This window comes from Gouania willdenowi, chromosome 24 (genome assembly GCF_900634775.1).
Source record: "Gouania willdenowi chromosome 24, fGouWil2.1, whole genome shotgun sequence".
Lineage (NCBI taxonomy): Eukaryota > Metazoa > Chordata > Actinopteri > Blenniiformes > Gobiesocidae > Gouania > Gouania willdenowi.
Genome location: NC_041066.1, coordinates 2,062,980 through 2,086,159, shown reverse-complemented (window position 1 = coordinate 2,086,159; position 23,180 = coordinate 2,062,980). Strand labels below are relative to the sequence as shown.

Sequence of the window (23,180 nt, the reverse complement as noted above, 5' to 3'; positions counted from 1 at the left end):
AGTCATCATAGGAGCTTTTCTTCCTTTGTCACAAAAACCTTCAGTCAAACACAAAGATTCCAACATAGCTTGAATAATTTCTCATCTCATTTGCAGCAGAGATAAATGTTAGAGTATCTACAAGGCTGTTTAGAAAAGTGCCTGAAAATGATTTGGAGGATAATAATCTGCTTTATATGATCTATGTGCAGATCACCTTTTAGGAATAAGAAATAAAACAGCCAAAATTGTATTTAAAGCAAACTAGTTTACATTTACCATAAATTACTTACAATGAATTTCAGGCAAATGCAAAAAAAATGTAACCGTAAAATAGATTTTATAGATTGACAGACTGGATATGAAGAAAAATCTTAAAATATTACTTCTATAGTAATTGTCCTTTTTTCCCATATTGTCAACAACAAAAGTTCGATCATACAGTTAAAAAAATAATGAGTCATTATTACAAAAATTCTCTAGACATTGCAAAATAATAATAATAAGTGTTGTTCCGATTCAATATTGACATTGGATATCAGTCCGATATCAGCCAGAAAACGAATATCGGATTTTATCTGACCCCATCTAAAATCTCCGATATAATATATATATTGTTATATTTTTCAATATCTTCCATTTTTTTTTTATTATTATTTTATTCAATCATAGAATATTCTTAGTCTAAAATATTAATTATATGTAATCCATTGGTTTATAATAAATGGGTCTGTTTTTTTTTTTTAATAATCAAGCCTTTTCTAACATTCCACACTATAAAAACAAGTAATAAAAGTACGTATGATTTGTGCTGATCTCGGATCGATATCAAACAATATGCAACGTTGCAATATCGGTATCGTATTGAAAGTGAAAAAGTTGTATTGGGACATCCCTAATAACAATAATGAAATATATAGATTTTTAATATCGTCACAAGTAATATTTCCCACACTTAGTTTTAAGGTAGTCAAGATTAAATGTACCTGTAGTTTGTTATTTATCATAAAAAAGTAAAGGTAAAATAGATTTTATAGATGGATCATTACATAATTGTTAAGACAAACCTTCAAAACAATACTTTTAAACAATGCAACATTTCAGTTTGGTTTTTTTTAACAAATATTTCTATAATAAAGATCACTTGACTCACTAATTGACAAACTTTCCAAAGCCTTTTATCATAGTATTTTATTTAGAGATGAACGTCTTCTTTGATAAATGTAAAACCTAATAACGGTAAATAAACAAAACTGTTCCAATAATCACTGCACTGTTTAAAATACCGTCATTAAATGGTTGAAAAAAGCCCAACCAAAGTAAAGATGTTGTTATTTCCCAGCTGTATGAGCAGGAACAGATGTAGTCGTGTCTTTATGACAGTATCAGTGACTCCTATGCAGCCCTTTGACTCCATTTTCCCACTCATTAGTTGAGACTAAAGCACCGCTCTTCCTCTGAGGAAGCTCAGGCCAGAATGTTTGAAATTGTAATTCAGTGAGCTGTGTTAAAGCGTATTTATTTTCCTTCCCAACCAGCTGCCTCTTTTTAAACACACACTGCCCTGTGAGATCTAAGAGCAGAAATGAAGTGGTTTCCTGGGATGGACGTGCTCGAGCCACGGGCGGCTGAGCTCTCCTGATGGGTCTGTCCAGCATGTCAACACATCCACTTACACACAAACGCTTCATTTTACATAAGGAAAAACAGTGTTTGGCCAAGTAAATATGGCTGCTATTATTCAGTAAGCAGAGGTGAGGGAGTCAGAAAGCCTGTAATTGTTCGGCACAAAAGTTAAAAGCACATACGGTTCCATCACTCACCTCCAATACTAAGCTACGCTACGTTTACTGACGAACGCATAATACACCAATATCAAGCAGCTAATGGAAAAACAGTTGATAGAAAATATAACTGAACTGCCTGATCACAGACAGTCACAACTAGGGATGAACAATTTTGGGAAATAATCTAATTGCAATTTTTTTTCCTCAATATTGCAATTCAATATGCAATTTTTCAAGGGCCTCTTGTCATGTATTTTTCAATAAACACAATCTGTTTTCTAATAAACAACTTCAGATTTATTTAAACTTTAAATAAATATAAAATATACATTTTAAAGCACAGATTACAACAATAATGCAAACAATTCTGTGGCTTTACTGCTTCTACATATCTAACTAGCTTTACGTTTCATGTAAACATGTGGACTGTATTTCATAAACTTAACAGGACAGTACAAGACAGGACAAAAAAAAAAAAAACTTCAGCCTTTGCAATTACAAAATCGTGTTTTATGATGTCGCAATAATATCGCAAATGTAATTTAACGTTCAGCCCTAATCACAACCACTGAGACGTGTTTAAAAAAGCGCAATGACGATGCTTTGGTCCCAATCGAATAAAATCACAATAATGGTGGTGAATCCACACAAATTGTGATTTAATTGCCTTTTTTCCCGCTTAACCACTAAAGTTTAAACGTACAGTTCAAGAAATAAGTTGTTATTCCAAAAAAAAAAAAAAAAAAAAAAAATCAGTTTATTTATTTATCACAGACATGGTAAAACAATATGAATAATAATAATACATTGAAACAGCTATTTGTTGTAAATAGTGGTGCTATTCTTTTTACTTTTCTTTACTTTTTCAATAATAATAATAAATCAATTTTTATAGCGCTTTTTTGGACGCTCAAAGTGCTTTACAGAATCAAGGGATTATTCTTTCACTCCAGACTTAGTGGTGGCAAGACTGACAGAGGCGAGGCTGCCATAGTGCGCCATCGGCCCCTCAGACCACCACCAACACTCACTCACTCACACACTACATTCATACTAGGCAATGAGGGTGAAGTGCCTTGCCCAAGGACAAAATGACAGATACCACTGAGGTGACTGTACCCCACTGTGGCACCTGGAATTCCCAGTCCGGACTAAGAGTCCGCAATAAAAGACTGAATAATAATAATAATAATAATAATAATAATAATAATAATAATAATAATAATAATAATAATAATAATAATAATGCAAATAAATCGACGTTTTACTAGAAGACTATATGTTGATAAGAGTTAGTTTCTCTATATGAAACATGACTGACACTCTAAAACACGGGTGTCAAACTCACTTTACATCTTAGACCAAATACAGACCAGTTTAATCTCAAGTGGTAGCAGATTATAGGCGGTAAATTGAGCAATTTTATCATTTATGTGCCCTAGTTTGCACTTCCACATGTAATAGTATTTAAAGTAAGTAAGACACCGACGATATCCAAGCAATAAGTGACAAGTATCAATCCCAGGATCTACACTTAAATATACGTGATTTTGTGACCAATTTTTATTTAATTTGGGGAAATCTAGGTGGAATAATTTCAGGAAATTTGTAGCATTTTGGAAAAATTGAGAGTAATTTGATATCTACAACTGAATTAGTTGGTGATTTAGAACAGTGGTTCTCAAACTCCTTGGGCTCAAGTTCCCCCTTTCTCTTATTTCTGAGTCCATGTACCCCCTTTTGTCCGACTGCAACATTTTGCCCAGAATACTGTGTAAAAAAAACAACTATTGATCATAATAATGGAATGAACGAGTGATATAACACATTTTAAAGAATCTCTAGAGTAAATAGTGGAAAGAAACGTATTCAGTGCAGTAGTCTACAACCTTTTTTGGATCGTGACCCCAATTGGATATCAAGAATTTCTGGTGACCCCCAAAGACATTTTTTTCTACAATTAGTTTTTGATCGTGTTTAGGCTCAGATTTCATTTTATTTTTTTTACTGCATTTTAGTTGAACTAGATTTATATTTCACAAAGAGAAAGTATAAAAATACAGTTAAGATTGTGTGTTGTTTTAATTACAAAAAAAAGTAATATGTAGAAATGTTGAAAAATCAATTTCAGGCGACCCCACGGTTGGAAAACACAGATTTAGTGCCTCCTGAATAGATATATTTCTATCATCTCACGCCTGGGGTGGGTCCAAAACTACCACTCTATTTGTTATGTTTCCACTCTTTCTCTCTAGTACCCCCTGCAGTGCCATCGTGTACCCCCATTTGAGAAACACTGATTTAGACAATGAGTCAGGTTTTCACTGTCCTTTTTTGTTTCTCCTGCGGGTCCAATTGGCAGCATTAAAAGGCCAGATTTGGCCCCCGGGCCCTAACTTCTTATCTAATAATTATTGTTGTCAATCGTGTGAAATCCTAAATGTATGTAAATAAACTCTTTCAAAGCGATGGTGACGTGCTAACATCCGTGCACGTTGTACTGAAGGAGAATGGATAGTTCTACTAGTTCTGGCACCAACAGGACCAAATCCCATCAATCACCAATTTATTTCAAACTTGAGTGATTTACGTTTCTTAGGGTCCCGGTGGAGAACACACACACCTCATTTGCATAATGAGCTCGTGGGGCAGTTGTAAAGACAGCCATTTGGTGTATTAAATTCACACCTTATCAATCACAGGGTGCATGAGGACATCCCGACTCCTGTTTCCTGGCTTCATTTGAAATGCTAAGTGACATTTTCGGGGGGCTCCGGTGCATCGTCACGATGGCCCTCCACCGCATGGCCCCTCTCCCTCAGGGGGCCGTGATCATCAATCAGTCTCAAACTAACTTGTGTCCAACTCCCTGACAGTTGAGATGGATGGGGCCGGCGTCCACAGAAAGCTGCATCCTCTCATTAATTCCTCTTGTTAGCATGCAGCGCTACAAAGCAATGGGACACATGGCTTTCCTTTCCCTTTTTAGACCAGGGTCAACAGGTAATCATTTCTCACACACTTGTTACTGAGCAGCACAATGATGAGATGTGTCAAAATGAGACAACATACACTCCCTGGATTGAGCACCACAAAGAGGCCAGTGTGTGTCTGTTCTGTGCGTTAAACGACTCGGTGGCTCCAGCGCGGAGCAGAGGAGGAATGAATGGGAGCTATTTTCACAACACGCACTGCTTTCCCAAAACGAAGCCCTCTTGCGAGGCGGCGGGGACACTTCAACGAGGCTTTTTTCAACACCCATTCACACACAGAGCCCAGTGAACAGGGCACAGCAGACAGAGGAAGGGTGACATTTACTGCCACGGAGCGGCGCACAAAGAGTTAAAGACAGACGGGGAAGGAGAGAGACAAGAGAAGCCTCTGACGCTGATGAATGAGAGGATCACAACAAGTTTGGGAGAGGAGCCTTTTGCATCCACTCAGATAACATGAGTGACAGCTCCTAGTCAGCGACTCCACCTGCACCATCACCCCACCCCACCACCCCCCATTCTACACTCAACACTGCAGCAGGGTTAAGGACTCTCCCACTAACATGAGCCTATCTGATAAATATTACCTTTATTCAACTATTTAATGATGTCTAAATAGTTGCAAAGCACACTGGTTCTCAAACTGGGGTCCTTGGGTTATCGAGCCATAGCTCAGGGGTCTGAAATAATTTAAAGAGAATTATTATTCTAAAGCCGCTCTTCTCAACTGGTGGGTCACTGACCTATACTGGGTGGGTCGTGGACGGATGGTCAAAAATAAAAATATATACTTAGTAGCTGTGTTTCCATTACCCTTGGAAATGCGCAAAATCTAGATAGCGCAATAAAAACTGGTAATGGAAACACCAGAATTTCAAAAAAGCACTCAAATATCGCTAAAAAGTTTCATGAGGAATTTCAGACGTTTCGATATTAAAATTTGTCGCAAATGCGCTATGGAAACACTTTTTCCGCAAATGCATGTCACAGAACAAGACGTAACTGGTCACATGACCACTTCTCTCCGCGTAAACATGGCGCGGTATGTGTAAACAGAAGAGGAGACCGGGGCATTTCTTAGCCTTATTAGACATTAAACAACAAAGGAATAGAGCGTTATAAGGAGGCTCGGAGCGTCCGTCTTCCTGCAGAGAAGTCTCACTGGATGAGATTTCACAAGAGTTACGAGGCTCCAAAACAAACGTCGATGGAAACACGTTCAAAGGGTAATTATACGTTGTCAACATTCAGAAATATCGCTTTTATTTTTGCACAAATTTGTAATGAAAACCCAGCTAATGTCTCTCATGTTGGACTTGTCTTTTATTTTGAAAGAAACTTTTCTTTTGGTAGCCATGCTGTGAAATGCATGTTGCACAGGAAAGTATATAGATTTAAGTTTTTAAAAAGATGATGTGTGTTTTCAATAGCTATTTTTTAAAAACGAATTTAAATTTGGTTGAACTCTTTAAAAAAAATGTATTAATCGTGGCGAAATATGGTCCCAGGGTGACACGAGTTGAGAACCCCTGTTCTTAAGTGTATGGCTACACACGGGGATCAACGCACCAATAAAATAAACACACTTTATATGTACAGTACACAGATACTGACCCTAGTGGCAATTATGTCTAAATGTTTGTCTACATTTATTTCAGTGACAATAACTACACCGAATAATTTAAATAAATACATGTTAATTATATCAAAACATACATTTTTTCATCGACTAATAAAAGCAAAACTACAGTTTTTACAGTCAAGTGACCATGTGATCTTACGCATTAATAATATCAAATCTCTGTATTTACAAATATAAATATCATCCAATATCAGGTTGATCAATGAGTCTTTAAAAAGATGCATAAACTTTAATCCTAAACTATAACTGAAATAGTCCTGGTGACTAAATGTTGACTAAAAATACATTGTATTTTAGTCTAAAAACTATGACTAAAACTAAATCAAAAGTTGCCGTCAAAATGAACGCGTTGCTCTGCTTTATCAACATTTTTTCAATAAATGTGCACAGACTTTATTTATTGTAAATATATTAAACAGATTTATGTTCTATACAACAGTGGTACAGATACCCATTATGTTCATTACTACGACAAAGATCTTACACATAAATTAATAGATCATTCATTTGGCATTCTGGGATACAAATAAAGTAAATTGTGTTTAATTCTCGTGGAGATTATGAAGGGGCTCCTAGAAAAAAATGTCCCCCCTGTAACTGGTTCTCTGGATATAAAGAGTTTAACATAGCCGATAAGTATTAGAGAATCTGGCACCAATTTCTTTCTACATGTCAGATCACACACAGTCCTTTCAACACTTTTACAGGTTGCCAAATATAACAGTAGGTCACGCAGCAATTAGTTCTGTCAAGGTTTAGCAAAGTCACTTCATAAGTTGCTTCCAAAACCTGTTTCCTCCCAGAAACTACACGGGCAGTATCACTACAGGTTGGTTTCAAACACGCAATGTAAGACACATTAACATTAACCAATCGTTTTATAAAATATCATAGAGCCAGGAGGAACACAGTTTTTAAATTGACATCAGGTATGGAAAAACATATATATTAGGTTTTTTAAATGTGATAAAGATAAAAACAGAACCGAGCCGATTACGCCGCGCATTCCTAAATATATATGTCAATTTTAACAACGGATCTAAACAAACAGATCTAGGGTTAACTCAAGAGTTAGAATAAAAACCAGTCATCATAAGCCCTGATTTCACATTCACACCAGTGTATTTTATTTTGTTAACATCAAGCTGCCATTTTTTAAATGATATGAAATAATTTATGATGCCAGATATTCTACAATGCAGTCATTTATTGTTTTACAATATAAACAGATTTAAGGCTCTATTGATAAAGCTCAGGCTGAGCATCTATGGGAGGACAAAATACACTTGTGGACCAGCCTTTGGTCTATCTACGCAAAACAGGTCTACATATTTCAGCGGAAATTACTATCTCACATTAGAAATAAACCTACTACATAAATATTTGTTACTTTGCTGCTACTGACGACAGAGGATTCCGGTTTTATTTAAATTACCGTATCTATCCGTGATACAAAAGGAACTCATTTCCCCGATGGAAATAAAGCTCAAAACGGTGTGGTGTCAAAACAAATTTGACGGTAAACTTCACATACCGACACTTTGCAAAGCTTCAAAACATCTAGTGTAGAGCACCGTACAAAGAACCACAGCTATGAATTATGCATGTTGTTATGAAAGCTTGTGATCGAGGGAAATAAAACTAAATAGATGATGAAACACCAAAACTACAAGTTGTTGAAGTCATACAAACCATATCTGTGATAGCCCAGACATTTAAACAGATGAAAATAATCTTTAATATAATGCTCCTAATAAACGGGCCAATTATATTTGATTAGGGTACATCCCTTAGAGGGTCCCATAATGGATGACAAGGGAGCTCCAAAGCTCGTCTGCCAGGGACACTCATTTCTTCCTAGACGCATTCCGCTCCATTATGACCAGCGTGCCGCTTTCTGATAAGCTGCTTAGATTGGTCGTTGCTCACTTAGCAATAGAAAAAAAAGGAGGCCCCACTGCTGATGAAGCAGTCCACTTAAATTGGGTAACCCGGGTTGACCCTTTTAATCCAGAGTCATTTCTACCATTCAAGTCATTCACGTCAAGTGAATCACTGAACATAATCCCCAGGGCCACAGAAATATGGTTAACGGCGATGAAACAATTGTGCGAGACATAAACGACAACCCTGCTGTTCTGCTCCTACGCTCGGAATCGGACTCTGGCACCTAGCGGCCCACATGTGGCCCTTTGTCGGGCTTTAAGCAGCTCCCTGAACAAAACCCCCAAAATTGGAAGAAGTTAATTTGACACACGACAGACTAGAGCTGGCCGATATAGACCAAAAATTACGTCGCAATAATTTTTTCTCAAAATGGCAATATATGATATTAATCTCAATATTTTTATCTCAAGAAAGTCTGATGAGAAAGACAATTCTGGGTTAAACTTGCTGATGAAAAATGCCACACAGGCTCATTTATTAACATTTCTGGCTTTTTCTCCTCTAAGGGACAGCACGTGTGAGTGAGTTCTTTAGTGTAGCTTGTTTAGGGAAAGGTGAACTCAAAAATGATCCAACTGAGCTTTACATGTTGTTCTGAGAAGCAACAAAAGCAGTAACTCCTAAAACAAGTATTTTGATACAAAATACTTTTATCCAAGAAATATGGAAACACTGTAAAAAAACAGGACCCTGTTTGACTGTACCCTAAGAATAATATGAAATACTTGTATGATGTTATTTGTACTGTGTGATTGTATATAGGCGATTTCTATAGCGCTAAAACACAAAACTCAATATGTATTGCCCAGCCCTACGACAGATACATTTCGCACAAAAATATCCTCACTGCGCATCGCCGGGACACGATGTCATGTTTGGATGTTTTTCGTGCAATGTTTCGACAAATAAACCCGTAATCGGGTCACTTATTATACCTGCCTGAATGTATCGGCTGTTTTGATATACATTTTCTTTACTGTACAATTTAAACCTTTAACGGCTTGGTTAGCGCTCCATATAAAAGAATGCAGTCACCCTAAAATAAGACAGAACAAAACCCCCAAAATTGGAAGAAGTTTGACACACGACAGAAAATTAAATGAACACGACAACAAAAACACACAAAGCAACGATAACAGAAGTAACAAAAACCACACAAAATAATAACAGAACCCTTGTTTCTTTCCTGTAATAATGTTCCAATTGGTCATTTTTCTAAATGCTGAGATGAATGTTGATAATTTGGCTTTGAATCAGACAGTCAGAGTTTTTGGATCAAAGTGGTCCGTCTCTAACCTACATGAAAGGCTATATTTTGCGTTGCTGAAAGCACAGGCTGCTCGTACTTCACCCAGCCCTGGCACTCTGTTGTTTCACTGGTGATTACCTTGGCTCGCTGCCAGTAAGAATGAACGAGGAGGATTGGACCTCGGGAGCGAGCCATCATTTAATCCTTGTGTCAACAGAAAAACTCCAATACATTAAAAGTCTAATTAATTGTTCAATTGTTTTACAAACAACGCAGCGTTGAACTTTACTGTGAGCACATCCTCTGCTTCCCTAACCATTAATCTGCACCGTCGTGATTCACGACCTACAGATTGTATTGGTGATTTTGTACTAACGGTAACTTCAGACTAATTGTAAAAATAGGGAACTCTCCGGAGCAATTGTATCCGTTTAGAATCTCTCCTGAAATCATTTCTGGGATAAATGAGATACTCACGTTCACATGAGTCTCCTTTCTGATGAAAGCCAGCTTTGCATATACATTTCCCGATAGGCACCAGCCATTCCCCCTGGGCGCTGCAGTGCATCTTGGGGGAGTTGTCGGCCTCCTCCTCAGCGTCGCTCACACACACACCCTCGACCTCAACCAGCGAGGAGAACTCCGACCCCGTCACAGTGTCCGGGAACGTGGCCAGGTTCTCAATGATAGACCAGCATTTCTTATAGTAAACCTTGACGGACACCAGGGCGATGCACGCACCCACGTCCTGGAAGGCCAGGTAGAACCCCCGCCTGGACAAAGGCCCGATGATGCGTTCCTCTGTGTTCAGCTTCATCTTCCTCTCTCCCAGGTCGCCCTGAGTGAAGCTCTCGTCTGCGGCAATGGTGTCGATTTTCACGTACTGGTTCTCCCGTAGGCTCCGGCCCACCTCGGAATCAGTTTCCTGGTAATACAAGTTGAACGTTTCCTTGCACGTGCCCACCACACCTGGAAGGCTGTTACAATCCCTTAGGGTGAACTTTAGTTCTACAAAAATTCTCTGGGCATCGCCCTTTTCTATCCAGTTAGTCCGAAGCCAATTGTTCTGATTGGGCTCCATGACCTGGCACACCTGGTAGGTTCGAATGGGTGTGTAGTTCTCATCCAAGCCGCTGATCTCTTCCCACTGAAACATCAGAAACCAAATGAGTGAAAAGCATCTCCATGATTGGCAATCTGATGTAAACTGATTATGATTGAGCAGAGAAACGTGGCTAAACTATATGAAATGTTTAAAAACTGGAGTGCGTCTGTAGAAGATGATTGTGTTGGCTTTATCTGTTTGTGCAGAGGATTATTTATTCTGAAAGTTTATTTTTTCCCCTTTCACTGAGGTTCGCTCAGGGCCCTTTGTGCTCTGAATGTCAAAAGATGTAACAAAAAAACAAAAAAACAGCTTCATCCAAATCTTTATCTATGCCTCCGACTGCAGCTCTGTGGCTGATCCTTCTATATGTGTCCTTTTCAATATTCCGATCACACATGTGAGACTTCAGAGAGACAGGCTCAGGGATACATACACTACGCAGACATTCCACAGACTCACCCCATTGGGAGGATAGGAGATCCACTCCAGATCCGTCTGCTGTGCCTTGGAGTCCAGCAGAATCACTGGTGACAGGAAACCAAGAGGCAGGCGGTTACATCAGCATCACATCTGTATCTACAGCCCCAATAAACGCCTGTGACCTCATTTCATGTATAGCAGCAGCAGCCAAACATAGAAAAAGAAGACGCATATACTGCAGCAGAATAATCATATATAGGTTCAACTTTCTGAGTCAAACTATAGCAAAAGGCTGCAGCTTATAGACACTAATACAGCCTATGTTTACGCACGATAACAGGACATATTGTGTGTTGATGGGCTCGCGTTGGTGGAACTCATTTTTCAGGTGAAAGTATAAACGCGTTAAGGTCAGAGCGGCGCAGCACGAGACGGCGCACACAAAGGCTGCAGAGCGCGAGCGTCTCTCAGACGCAGGATTGTCTTTATTATGTAGGATTTTTTTTTTTTTTTTTATTTATTTTTTTTTTTTTAAATACAATCATACTTTACTTCTCTCAAATATCACATTTGTGCGAATGCATCAACAGAAAATATAAAGGCTGCAACACACACGTTAATAAGTCAAAGAGCGATGCTGTAATTCTTCTGAAAATACATTTAATTTTCTACAGAACAAAAACATCCTCACTGCGCATTGTTGGGACACGATGACATGTTCGGATGTTTCTCTAATAAACCCGTAATCGGGTCAAATACCTAAACCAGCATGAATGTATCAGCTCTTTTATATATAAAAGTCATTTCATGTACTGAACAATTTAAACCTCTAACGGCGCCCTATAAAAGAATGCAGTCACCGACAGGACTGTTAAAGAACCGGAGACACTTTGGAGAGAAAATAAAAAAACCCCGAAACTGCGCACGGATCAGCGGCGCGCTGAGCTAAGCTGAGCCTGGTCTGATCAGATCCGGATAGTTTTATATAGTTTGTCTTTATATGATGGTAATAAAACAAACTGGGAGGCTGCTGTGTTTAAGTTCTGTTTTACAGCCGGTAGTTAATAACTGTCGTGCGTAAAAGCAGCCAAAGGTCGCAGCGGAGCAGACAGAGCTCACGTTCACATTTACATTGACATTAAACACAGCTGGAGCTTTACATCCGCTCTAAACACACACTCACTGGACTAGTTCCATGTGGCAGACACGGGTCCAGCCGCTGTGGATGGAGCGCGAGTCCAAACTTTAGGAACTCACTCACCTTCCCGTGCGTTCTGCGCGTCCCCGCAGGCTACGTGCCCGCACAGCAGCTGCAGACACACACACACCACGGACACGGTTATCCACAGACACGGGGTAAGGGACGGGGACAGGGACCGGGAGGCCATGGTGCAGCTGCGGGTTCCCAAAGCAGACCGTAACTCGCTGTGCCACCGTCTCGCGCTCTTCCCATTGACGACACCAGAGAGGCTGTGAGCACGAGCAGCCGCTGCCGAGCCGCTCAAATAGAGTCTGCTCGAGCTGCCACTCAGCATGAGGGGCACGAGGGCAGGCCAATCAGGAGCGAGGACAGGAGCGCGTCATGATTGACAGGAGCCAATAGGAGAGCAGGATATTTTCCTCTAAGGGGGCGGGCCCTGCACGGACTGTCAGTGTAAAGTTAATGTGACAGCAAAGGTTTAACACACGGGTTCCAACCTTTTTCTTGCCGTGACCCTATTTATATATATATATATATATATATATATATATATTTTTTTTTTGGCAACCCCAATATGGAAGCCCATTCCCGCCAGTAAAAAAAAAAATACTAGGAAAAGTGAAATAATAATAATAATAATAATAATAATAATAATAATAATAATAATAATAATAATAATAATAATAAATATCTTAAGTCATAATTATGAGATACTATCTCATAATTAGATTTTTTTCATTATCATTTTACTTTTCCTATTTTTTATTTTTTTAAATAATACTGATACTTTTTTCTCTATTTTTTTTTTTTTTTTTTTTATCACGTTCTTTATACTGTATTACACATACAGAGTAGCCAGTACCAGTGCACAAAGTCACAATATGCGTCAGACATTTTTATACTAGATTTATATTTTGATTGATTTTGTTACAAAAAAAAAAAAATTTCAGAATTATTGCTATCATTAGTTTCAGAGATTATACAAATTATTTATTTATCAAATCAGGATTATTAAAATGTAAGATATAATTGAACTGCAAACATTAGTTTTAATGTTTAAAGCTAAAAGCAGAACACTGCCAGAATGCATTCAAAAATGATTTGTGCGTGTGTCTGAGAATGATGATCACAGGAGTAAATTACATTTTAAACACCAAGTAGCTCGTGAGACTAATGTACTTGTCTGTTGTCGGTGTATGGTTGTGGAATGCTCAACAAAATGATTTGAAAGTTTGTTCAAATATTTGTAAATTTTTAAAAAAGTATAGGGCAAGAAAAATCTGAAAATATGCCGTAGAAAGTAGACTCTGGGTGTGATTTGAAAATTTTAATTTGTCATTTTTAGGTTATCAGAAAATAGGGATTGATGGGGGAAGGTTAGTGGGGTTATTGATTATGTATTGATTACGTTAGAAATATTAGAATTTTATTTCTTCTTAGTGCCCCTTTCCAATCTATTACCATAAAAATTCAATTTCTTTGAAAAACTTTTTTTTTTTTTTGACATGAGGCCACGACCCCAAGGTTGAAAAACCATGGCTTAACAGGAAGAAAAATCACATCAAATACACTTAAATGCATGTTCTCTTTTTTGACAAAGTAAGTTATAATTGTTAGATTTATATTCGATGCAACAGGGTATTAAAGCAGGGAGAGGCCACTTTTATAACAGTGGGGCCAAAAAAATGATAATGTGATCCAAGGGCCCCATTATTAACATTCATCTTAGCATTTAGAATAATGACCAATCTGAACATTAATACAGGAAATAACTAAGTGTATTTAATTTATCTATTTTTTTCATGGTGTATGTTGTATGTTTTTATTCTTTTTTTTCTGAGTTATTGAGTGTAATTTTGTTTTCATGTTTGTTTTTTACCAGTTTGTGCATTTTCTTCTCATTTTGTTTATTTGTCTGTCAGATGTATTTTTGTGATTGTTTTGAGGTTATTTATTATTATGATTTTTATCATGTTAAATTATACTTATGTAGTGCATTTTTGTTATCCTTTTTTGAATTTGTTTTGGGACCGTATGAAATTCAACCGAGGGCCGCATGTGGCCCACAGGCCAATAGTTGACCATTATTAAATTAAAAAGTGTCATTTGCCTTCGCATGGTAATGTCGTCTTTTAGTAAGATGTATTGGACCACAGGTTCTTCATAAAGTGGGTCCCAGTCCACACATTGGGCACAGCCTAAAAAAAGAAAATCATATTGCTCATTTATTTTGAAAGGTGTTAATTTACATGCACACTTATAAATAGGTACATCTTTCTCAAAGCACCACTTTCTAAAATTATATTCATATTAATGGTTGTACTTTATTTTCTACTTTGAATTTTGAATAACATGCTTTAGTTTTATTTTGAAAATAAAACTGCTGACATCAAATATTTTTTCTCCGGTTTGGTCGCTGCTTGTTATTGAGTTACGATTTTTGGATCTCAAAGACAAACCGCTGTGTTACACAACTCAATGTTGCCCAAAGCAACGTTGATGCATTTTTACAGACATCAATAAAAGGCTTGTGGGTCACGCTCTGCCCTCACCACAGCTTCCAATTTACTCTAATTAAACATGCAATTTTTGAAAATATTGTTGTGTTAAAAAGTGTTAAAAACTAGGGAACAAAAATGTTGAAATTGCACTTTTTTTTCTCCTAAAATTGAGTCAAGTAATTTCATGTTGTGGCTCACCTGAGATCAAACTCGCTCTGAACTAGAATGGGTTCAACCCCTCTGGGCTATTGGCTCATTATCAGCCTTTATGCAGAGCTGGAGAATGACACCCCCAGTGTCAGGTGTGTATGAGCTGACCCTAACCATGCTGCTGCCCTTTCAGACTAAGATAGCACCCTGATGATGGACTGTAAATGAGACTGCTGAACAGGTTAATGCTGCTCCTATAGAAGTGCATGACAGGCCTGGGCTGTGCGTGGGCTGTGCGTGGGCCACCTGATGGCGTGATGAGTTACATTGATTCAAAGTTGGCGAGTTCAATGGGTTGAAAAACATGGACCATCATGGAAAAAGCGCTGGCTAAAATAGGTTTATTGGGATTTCTTGATTGAACACTGGAGTGTGTATTTTAGTGCGTTTTTCTTGTTGCTTGTCAGTTATGGCTTTCAGAAAATTGGAACAGCAAAGTGCTAATTTCACACAGTATCATGTGCTTATTTTTCTTTCTCAAATCAATACAATTATTGTTTTTTACCATGTGGCATGTTAGATTTTCCTGCATTTCCAAATATACGCTTCAAAATATTGTCACAGCACATCACATTACTAAAGTATTAGCCATAACATAACATCCTGGACTCAAACCAACATTTTCAGATGTTAAACAGACTGAAAAGGTCTGCACCAACAATAAGGATGTGATTATAGAAGTGGAGCATGAAGGAATGATTAAAGATGACCTGCTCTGATTCAACTTGCTTTAGCCAGATGTGTGTCCAAGTGTGATGCTAATCCCATAAAATGCTGTCAGATCACCCTGTGGGGAGCAGAAATACATTTTATTTCAATGTGGCCCTTGACCACATGTGGCCCTTGGCCTAATTTTGTGCTGCCCCCAAAGTAAATGCAAAAATTTACTCCAAAAATACACAAAATAAAACCAACTAAGGAGGACAACAAAACACACTCAAAAAACAAGATTAAAGGACAAAAACACATACAAAATGACAACAAAACCACACAAAACATCATAAAAATATAATAACAACATACAAAATGACAACAAACATACACAAAATGAGAATGAAATATACAAAATGACAATAAAAAAAAATTGTCAACCATTAGTACATTCAGATCTGAGCGTACAACGTGTGTTCAACCACATTCACGAAAGCTTCGGTATTTATAAAATGTGACGTGAGCGTACACTACGATCAGAACTCACGTCAGGTCTGACCTCGTGTATGCAAACCTGACTGAGTCTGGAAATAAAGTAGTAAATAACTAAGGTCGATATAAACGTCAAATTCGTGTGTGTCTCCAGGATCTCTGTTGTAAAGTTGCTCGCAGCGCACACAGGGGGGCAGACTTCACCTGCTTAGTAGCTGATACTGTTCCACAGAGCGTTCAAATGCGCTTCTTTAATTCCAGTTTTCACACGTTCAAAAAGTAAATCTTTGTTTTGCTCCACCTCAGATTTGAGGATGTCAATTTTCATCCTGGAAAACTTCTTTTCTTGTTTGACCTCAGTGGGTGGGGCCTCCAAAACAGGAGGGCATAACAACGTAATGACAATCAAATTCAGCTGCCACATTTATCAACACCCAATCATTTGTACGCTGGCATTGGTCAAATACGAGTGTTTCACAAACTGTCAAACCAAATCAGCACTCAAATTTGCACCCGTTTTCACGCAAGGTTGATAAATAAGGGCCAAAGTTACTCCAAAAACACACAAATATTTTGTTCTTTCCTGTATTTATGCTTATATTGGTCATTATTCAAAATGATGTCATTTATGTTGATAACATGACCCTCGGAGCAGACAATCACATTTTTGTGGCCCCCACTGTGATAGAAGTCTCTGGACTAGAAAGAACAATCAAGTTACAAATTTGTGAATGCTCAGTCCATTGACTGTCACTTGGACAGCAATTCAATTCAATTCAACCTTATTTGTATAGCACGAAATACAACAAAGTCAATGCGCTTATCAAAATATAAAATTCATAATAAGAAAGAAAAACCCAACAAGATCCACATGAACAAGATCAGGCTTCGACATGGTCTACTTTATCTGACTGTCCTTGGAATCCATTTAATGAGGGCACTCCACATTGCAGAAAGTCCAACTGCTTTTACCCGTTAGTATTTAACATACTTAAAATAACTTGACACGATAATAGCAGGACCTGTACGTTCAGACTTTTCAGAGCTCATACTCACTGACATGGCTCTAAGATAGTAACTGTTTTCCCAGTGTGGCCACAAAAATACAATTGTCTGATTAACATTCATGTCAGCATTTAGAATAATGACCAATCCGAGCTCATTTAAATTTTTTTTTTATTGTTTTGTATGACTTTGAAGCCATTTTGTGTATTTTTGTTGTGCTTTTGTATATCTTTGTTATTTTTGTTAACAATTGTAGTTGTCTACTGTGTGTTTTTGGAATAGTTTTGTGTATTTTTGTTATCATTTTGTGTGTTATGAGTTATTTGTTGTGATTTTGTTGTCCTTTTGTGTATTTTTCTGTAAATTTGCATGTTTATTTTGACATAGACATGTCTTCTGCAAAGCATTGGTTACAGCTATGCCCACAACATAATATACAAACAATGTTTTCCTATTAAACCTTCTTATTATCCAATAATGAGGGTGGAAAAACCCATAAAAATAGCTAATGCATGTTTGGTTCTAAAAGACTGCAAATAGCCTTTTTACAAATTTTACATAATCTTTGGATCAATGCGACTGGCAGTAGAAGAGTTGGTTGAGCAACACACTTTTTTTCCAGCATAAATAAAACGTGTTTGGATAATTACATTAAACTAATTCTGTGAACGACATTATCTGATTTTCAAATTCAAATTAATTACCGTAAAAAAGCAGGCTTGAACTGAAAAAGACAAAAACAGAAAGCTAATTCTGTTTTTAGTTATTATAAAGCTTAACATATTCTCACGGTGTCATTTAAAATGATCATAGTAAAGACTGTAATGTGGTTTTCTCTCCTGATATCAGTCTATTAAAGCAGATATAATCAGATACAGAGATTCTGAGCTTGTTTCTGGACTGATATCTTATATACTCTTCAATGATTTTCCTAACAGAGGCATAGAGTGAGTTTTAATCTGCAAGAGAAGGTCTCATGAAAACAGCCATTCACACGACACAACCTGATAAATTACTGCCCTGCTGCATCACATCTCTCATCATAAACACAGATCCATCAGGAATTTCAACAAACAAACACACAAAAGATCAAATCTCACGGAAACATCTTCACCTTGTCATATTGCTTTGAACAGAGATGGACAACTTTTATCACAGTGGAGGCCACACAAATGTGATTGTCTGATCCAAGGGCCACATTATCAACATTTATATTAAGAATAATGACCAATCTGAGCATTAATACCGGACTATTTGTGTAATCTTTTTTGTCCTTCTGTGTGCGTGTGCGGAGTCATTTTGTGTATTTTTCTATTATTTTGTTCATTTATGTTTTGGAGTCATTTTGTGTGTTCTTATTATTTATTGCATTTTTGGAGTCGTTTTGTGCATCTTTCTGTAAGTTAGTTTGTTGTAGTTTTTAGACGTTTTTAGACTTTTATATTTTTGTTTTTGGAGACAATTGGTGTATTTTTTTGTCCTTTTGTCCCTTTTCATTGTCTTTTTTTGTATATCGGCAGGTCATTTTGTGTGTCTGTTGGGGTCGCACAAAATAAGGCCGTAGGCCACGTGTGCCCCCCATGCCACCAGTTGCTTATGCCAATGTGACCTTTTCATATATTGCATTTATTACACTTCAGTGATTTATCTCCATTGGCTTCAAACAAGCCTTTTGCCAAGGCTTTTGTGTTTATTACTCGTTCGTTTGTCTGTCCTATTGTAATAAGAGCAGACTGGTTTTGGCTAGCTTGAGCTGACTGGTGTGGGCAGGATAGATACACATTGTTCTGGGGAGCTTGAGCCTGTAGGTGTCAGGATTAATGGTTCTTGATATGGGAAAAGGGCCAACCAACCTGAGGGTGAGTATTTAGCTGGTTGACAGCCAGACTCTGTCTCCAGCTTTCAGTCCGCCGTAGACCAAGCAGAAGATCGGAGAAGGGACTGTCTATCTCGATCCCAGCTCCATGCTGATGGAACCGTGACCTCCTTTTTAATAATTGGAAAGTTTGGGGCTGATAGCCATAACAACACTGGAATGAGGACATTGCAAGAGAACTGTTAATTAGTGAATTGTGTGTAAACTGGGTGTCCCCAGTGGAATACCTGGGAACAGAGCTTGGAAACAACTTATAGACAGCCCCTCGGACAATTACCAGGCGTGTCATTGACCCTCTTCTCCATGTCCCAGGTGAAGTTAGCACAAAGTGAGTGGGCTACAGGATAGGTTCACGTGACAGAATGTCTGGCTTGAGGTTCTTGGAGCCGATGGGAAGACAAAGTAGAGTTAAAGTTAGAGTCCGCCTGGCTTGATAGGCGTTGAGCCTCTTTTTACAAACTGGAGGTTGTGGTGGTCCCTCCAGACCAGAAATGGTTGAGAGACATCCTCCAGCCAATGCAGCCATTCTTCCAGGACCACCTTCACAGCCAACAGCTTGCTGTTACCATGGTTATTACGTTTAAACTTATGGGATAGAAAGCCACAATACATCTACAAACCATTTTCTGATGAGCGTTGATGCTGACGATTTGCAAAAAGAAATATAAAAAGGATTCAGATGTATATTTTTTATTTGTAATTAACAATTTTCTATTTGCGAATCTTCTCCACAGATCAGTTCAGACATCTAATAAGCTTTAGAATACTTGGTTGTGGGTCAGTGAAGCATCGCTCCTGGTCCACAGAAGGCCTGGTTCAGGGGCTGTCACAGACCCTGGAGGGGAGAAGCAGCACAGAGGCCCCTATCAAACCACTTTTTCACCACGCAAGTATGCAATTTGCTTCTTTTTATAGATGGGTAATATGCAATGGTCATCCCGGAGGAAATCTCAAGTGTTGAAAATGCAACTTGTACTGTTGTGGGGCAGCTTCAAGCCATTTGCACCTGACACCATTTCTTTCTTGTTGATATAATCACATTGCTGACAGACTGTGTCTGCGATGAAGACTTTTAAAAAATGCAAAAGCACCGAGAAAACAGTAATCATTCTATGTATGAAAAATTTCCCTGGTGTGTAAATGCACTTATGCCTCAGGTCAGAATTATTAAAACTACTAAATGAGAGGATGGGGAGGCACATCACACATTAGGACTTCCTCAAATGGAAATGGATATATTAAATGTATTCTTTTTTTTTTGGTATATATAGTTGTTTCTTTTATAACAAAATCACGCGGGTGCAGTAATTTGACACTGTATATAGGATCATATGCATGTTTTGGGAAAGGAAATCATGATTTAAATGCACTTTGTCTTTGTGGTCAGACGGACAATGAAAGATGTCAATCCCTGTGAAAAATTTGACGTAATGACTTCACCTTCTGAAATGGATTTAGCTATAACACTAACTTGACCTTTACCAACATGTTTTGAGACTATATAACACATTTCAACAATATTTTCTGCTGTAAATTAGGTGGCCTAGCTTTAGCAAGTGTAGCAAACGTCTGGACGTTAAATCGTGCGCAATCTCAGCCTGTACTCGTTTTGGTGCCTTTTTGCTCTGTATGAATATAAAAATAATGACATTAATTATTAACTGTATTATGCATATTTAGCAGGGTCGGGGTCAATTATAATCGCAATTGATAATTAATTACAAATATGATGTAATTCAATTGTAATTGTGTTGAGATAATTGATTTTGTAATTGTAATTGCAATGAAAATCCTATAAAAATTGTCAATCATAATTTAAGGCGCTAAACTGGGGAACCATGATCCAGTTCTATGTACAGTTCTTCACACATGGAGTTAACAATTATTAAAATATGTTTCATATCAAGCTTTCTAATAGCTTTAGCATTAAAAAAAATGAAATCTAGGGGTATACTGACAGAAAAGAGGCTCAGACGCCCGCACCAAAAATATTAAAACCTATTTTTTCATTGATTATGAAGCCTAACAAGGTAACCAATAGATGGAAAGTAATTAGATGATAGATATTGGTTTTTAGTGTATTTTACAGCTGGTTGAGGACCCGTTATCATAAGAGATGCTAACAGAAAGCTAACACAAGAGGAAGGTTAACTTTTATTAGGTTATTTATTTCAGGCTCAGTAATTGTGATTAATTGTAATAGAAATGTATTCATTGAGAATGTAATTGCAAATGACTTTCTGAGGATAAAAAAACAATTGTAAATTATTTGTAATGGGAAAAAATGCTGGTCACTGTAATTGTAAATGAATTTTAATTGAAAATGTAATGGCAACTGAAAAATGTAATTGACCTGAACTCTGATGTTTAGCATGATTTCAGGAAGTTGAAGAACCTGTAATGACATCTAATTAGGGAAAGCTGATGAAACAGAAAATAAATGAAAGTGTAAACTGAACAACACAGAGGTAGGTAACCTCTAAAATGGAATTTGGGAAAATTTGAAAATATAAAGTTGAAGGCTCTACGTATCTGTGTTAATGGGGATTATTCAGCAGCTTGAGAACAAACACCATAACTCAACTTTTCAAGCAACAGAAGACATTGAATGTCCAACAAGTAAAAACAACCAAGACAAAAACAGGACTAATAGAGATGAAAATAACTCCAATGCTCATTACTGATAAACACTGACTATAGTGCATTTCCATAAAGGACTCCCACATCCTTTTAGTTTCACATGCAGTGCAAATAAAAAATCATTACAGTGCTAATTAAGAGTCCTTTCACACAAAAGATTTAAAAGTCTAATTCCACACGATTCCATGATACAAATCTGTGTTTTCATGAATCACAAAGGCTCTACACAAAAATCATGCCCAGCAAGTGAAATGTCACAACGCTGCAGTGGTTTGCTGTGAAGGCGGCTCTGCTTCCCCTGTTGGGCCTTTTTCTATCAGAACCACGGGCTCCTGAAATCAGTGCTGACAAATGAAGATATCCAGACGTCCGCCCTTATGGGAAACATGTGGTCAGTTTCACTCCACATCGTTCATGCTCTGGCGACAGAACCGGCTCTTCCTCTGTCGTTTAGTTGTTTGTTTATTTAGGAGTGATTAAAATGGCTTCCCTTAGACTCGCACCGGTCCAGAAGTCTAAAAACAAAGCTGCTGCAGTCGTCCCAGTGAAACCTGAGAAGTGGAGGAAGTCGGGGACTTCTGTTTTAGTGCAAATATGCATCTGGAGGCGCTTCAACTGGAACCAGTTTTAAATCAAGAGTGAGGAGTGGCACAATAATGTAGTGTCAACATCTTCTACATTTTCCTGCCTCAAATATTTGAACAAACCTTCCATTAGAAAAAAAAGTACAATTAGATAAAAATGATTCAAACTGGTAAATTTGGATCAGGTTCATTTATAACTGCAGTGTGAATCTTTGATTCAGACAGCCATTGTAATGAAGTATCTTTTTACAAAACTCCAAATGTAAGACACAATCAAATGTGTGTGGAGAAGTTTACTGATCATGTACATGTGGCAAAACCCAAAATAATGTACTAAAGGAGAATTTAAGGCTGAGCTACCGTCTATCCATCCTGTTGTGACTAAACAGGAAAAAGGTATTTCATTTCCTCCTTCATTCCAGCACTGGGCTAGTGTAGAGATGGACACAGTGATCCATTCACTCAGTCACTAACTTACGTCATGCATGGGTTTTTAAACTCACTAAATCAATCAACAGCAATATTAGTTTTTTCTTCCGTCTGCGTTAACTTCTCTTACACCGTTTGTCTGACTTTCACAAATAAGCCCTCAAAAAATTCAGAAAGTTCCCAAGATTTATGATTTATAACTTTTAAACTTTTTGACTTAGATTTTTTTCTCTCCCATTAATTACAATTGGAAATTTCAGCTTTTTCAACTTTTGACTCCTTCATTCCAAGCCATTCAACTGATTTTGACCAATCAACCTTTTAACATGTTCAACCCATTTTAACCTTTTCGCTAATGTTCAGTTATTGCTAGGTTAATGCTATTGCTAGGTTAAGGTAATGCTAGGCTGATGCTAATGCTAGGTTTGTGCTATAGCTAGGCTAATGCTATGCTAATGTGAATCCT

General features: G+C 37.6%; 1 protein-coding gene across 4 annotated transcripts in view; it reads right to left on the bottom strand.

Moving 5' to 3' along the window:
- The window catches only part of epha7 (eph receptor A7), a 144,921-nt gene extending 132,291 nt beyond the window's left edge, over positions 1 to 12,630 (bottom strand). For all 4 annotated transcript variants that reach the window (XM_028439223.1, XM_028439224.1, XM_028439225.1 and 1 more), the window contains exons 1-3: positions 12,387 to 12,630; positions 11,165 to 11,229; positions 10,075 to 10,744 (exon numbers count right to left, since the gene is read on the bottom strand). In XM_028439223.1, the coding sequence (XP_028295024.1) occupies positions 10,075 to 10,744; positions 11,165 to 11,229; positions 12,387 to 12,513 (862 nt within the window). In that variant the 5' untranslated portion in view covers positions 12,514 to 12,630. The remainder of the gene's footprint in view (positions 1 to 10,074; positions 10,745 to 11,164; positions 11,230 to 12,386) is intronic.
- Positions 12,631 to 23,180: the final 10,550 nt, after the last annotated feature.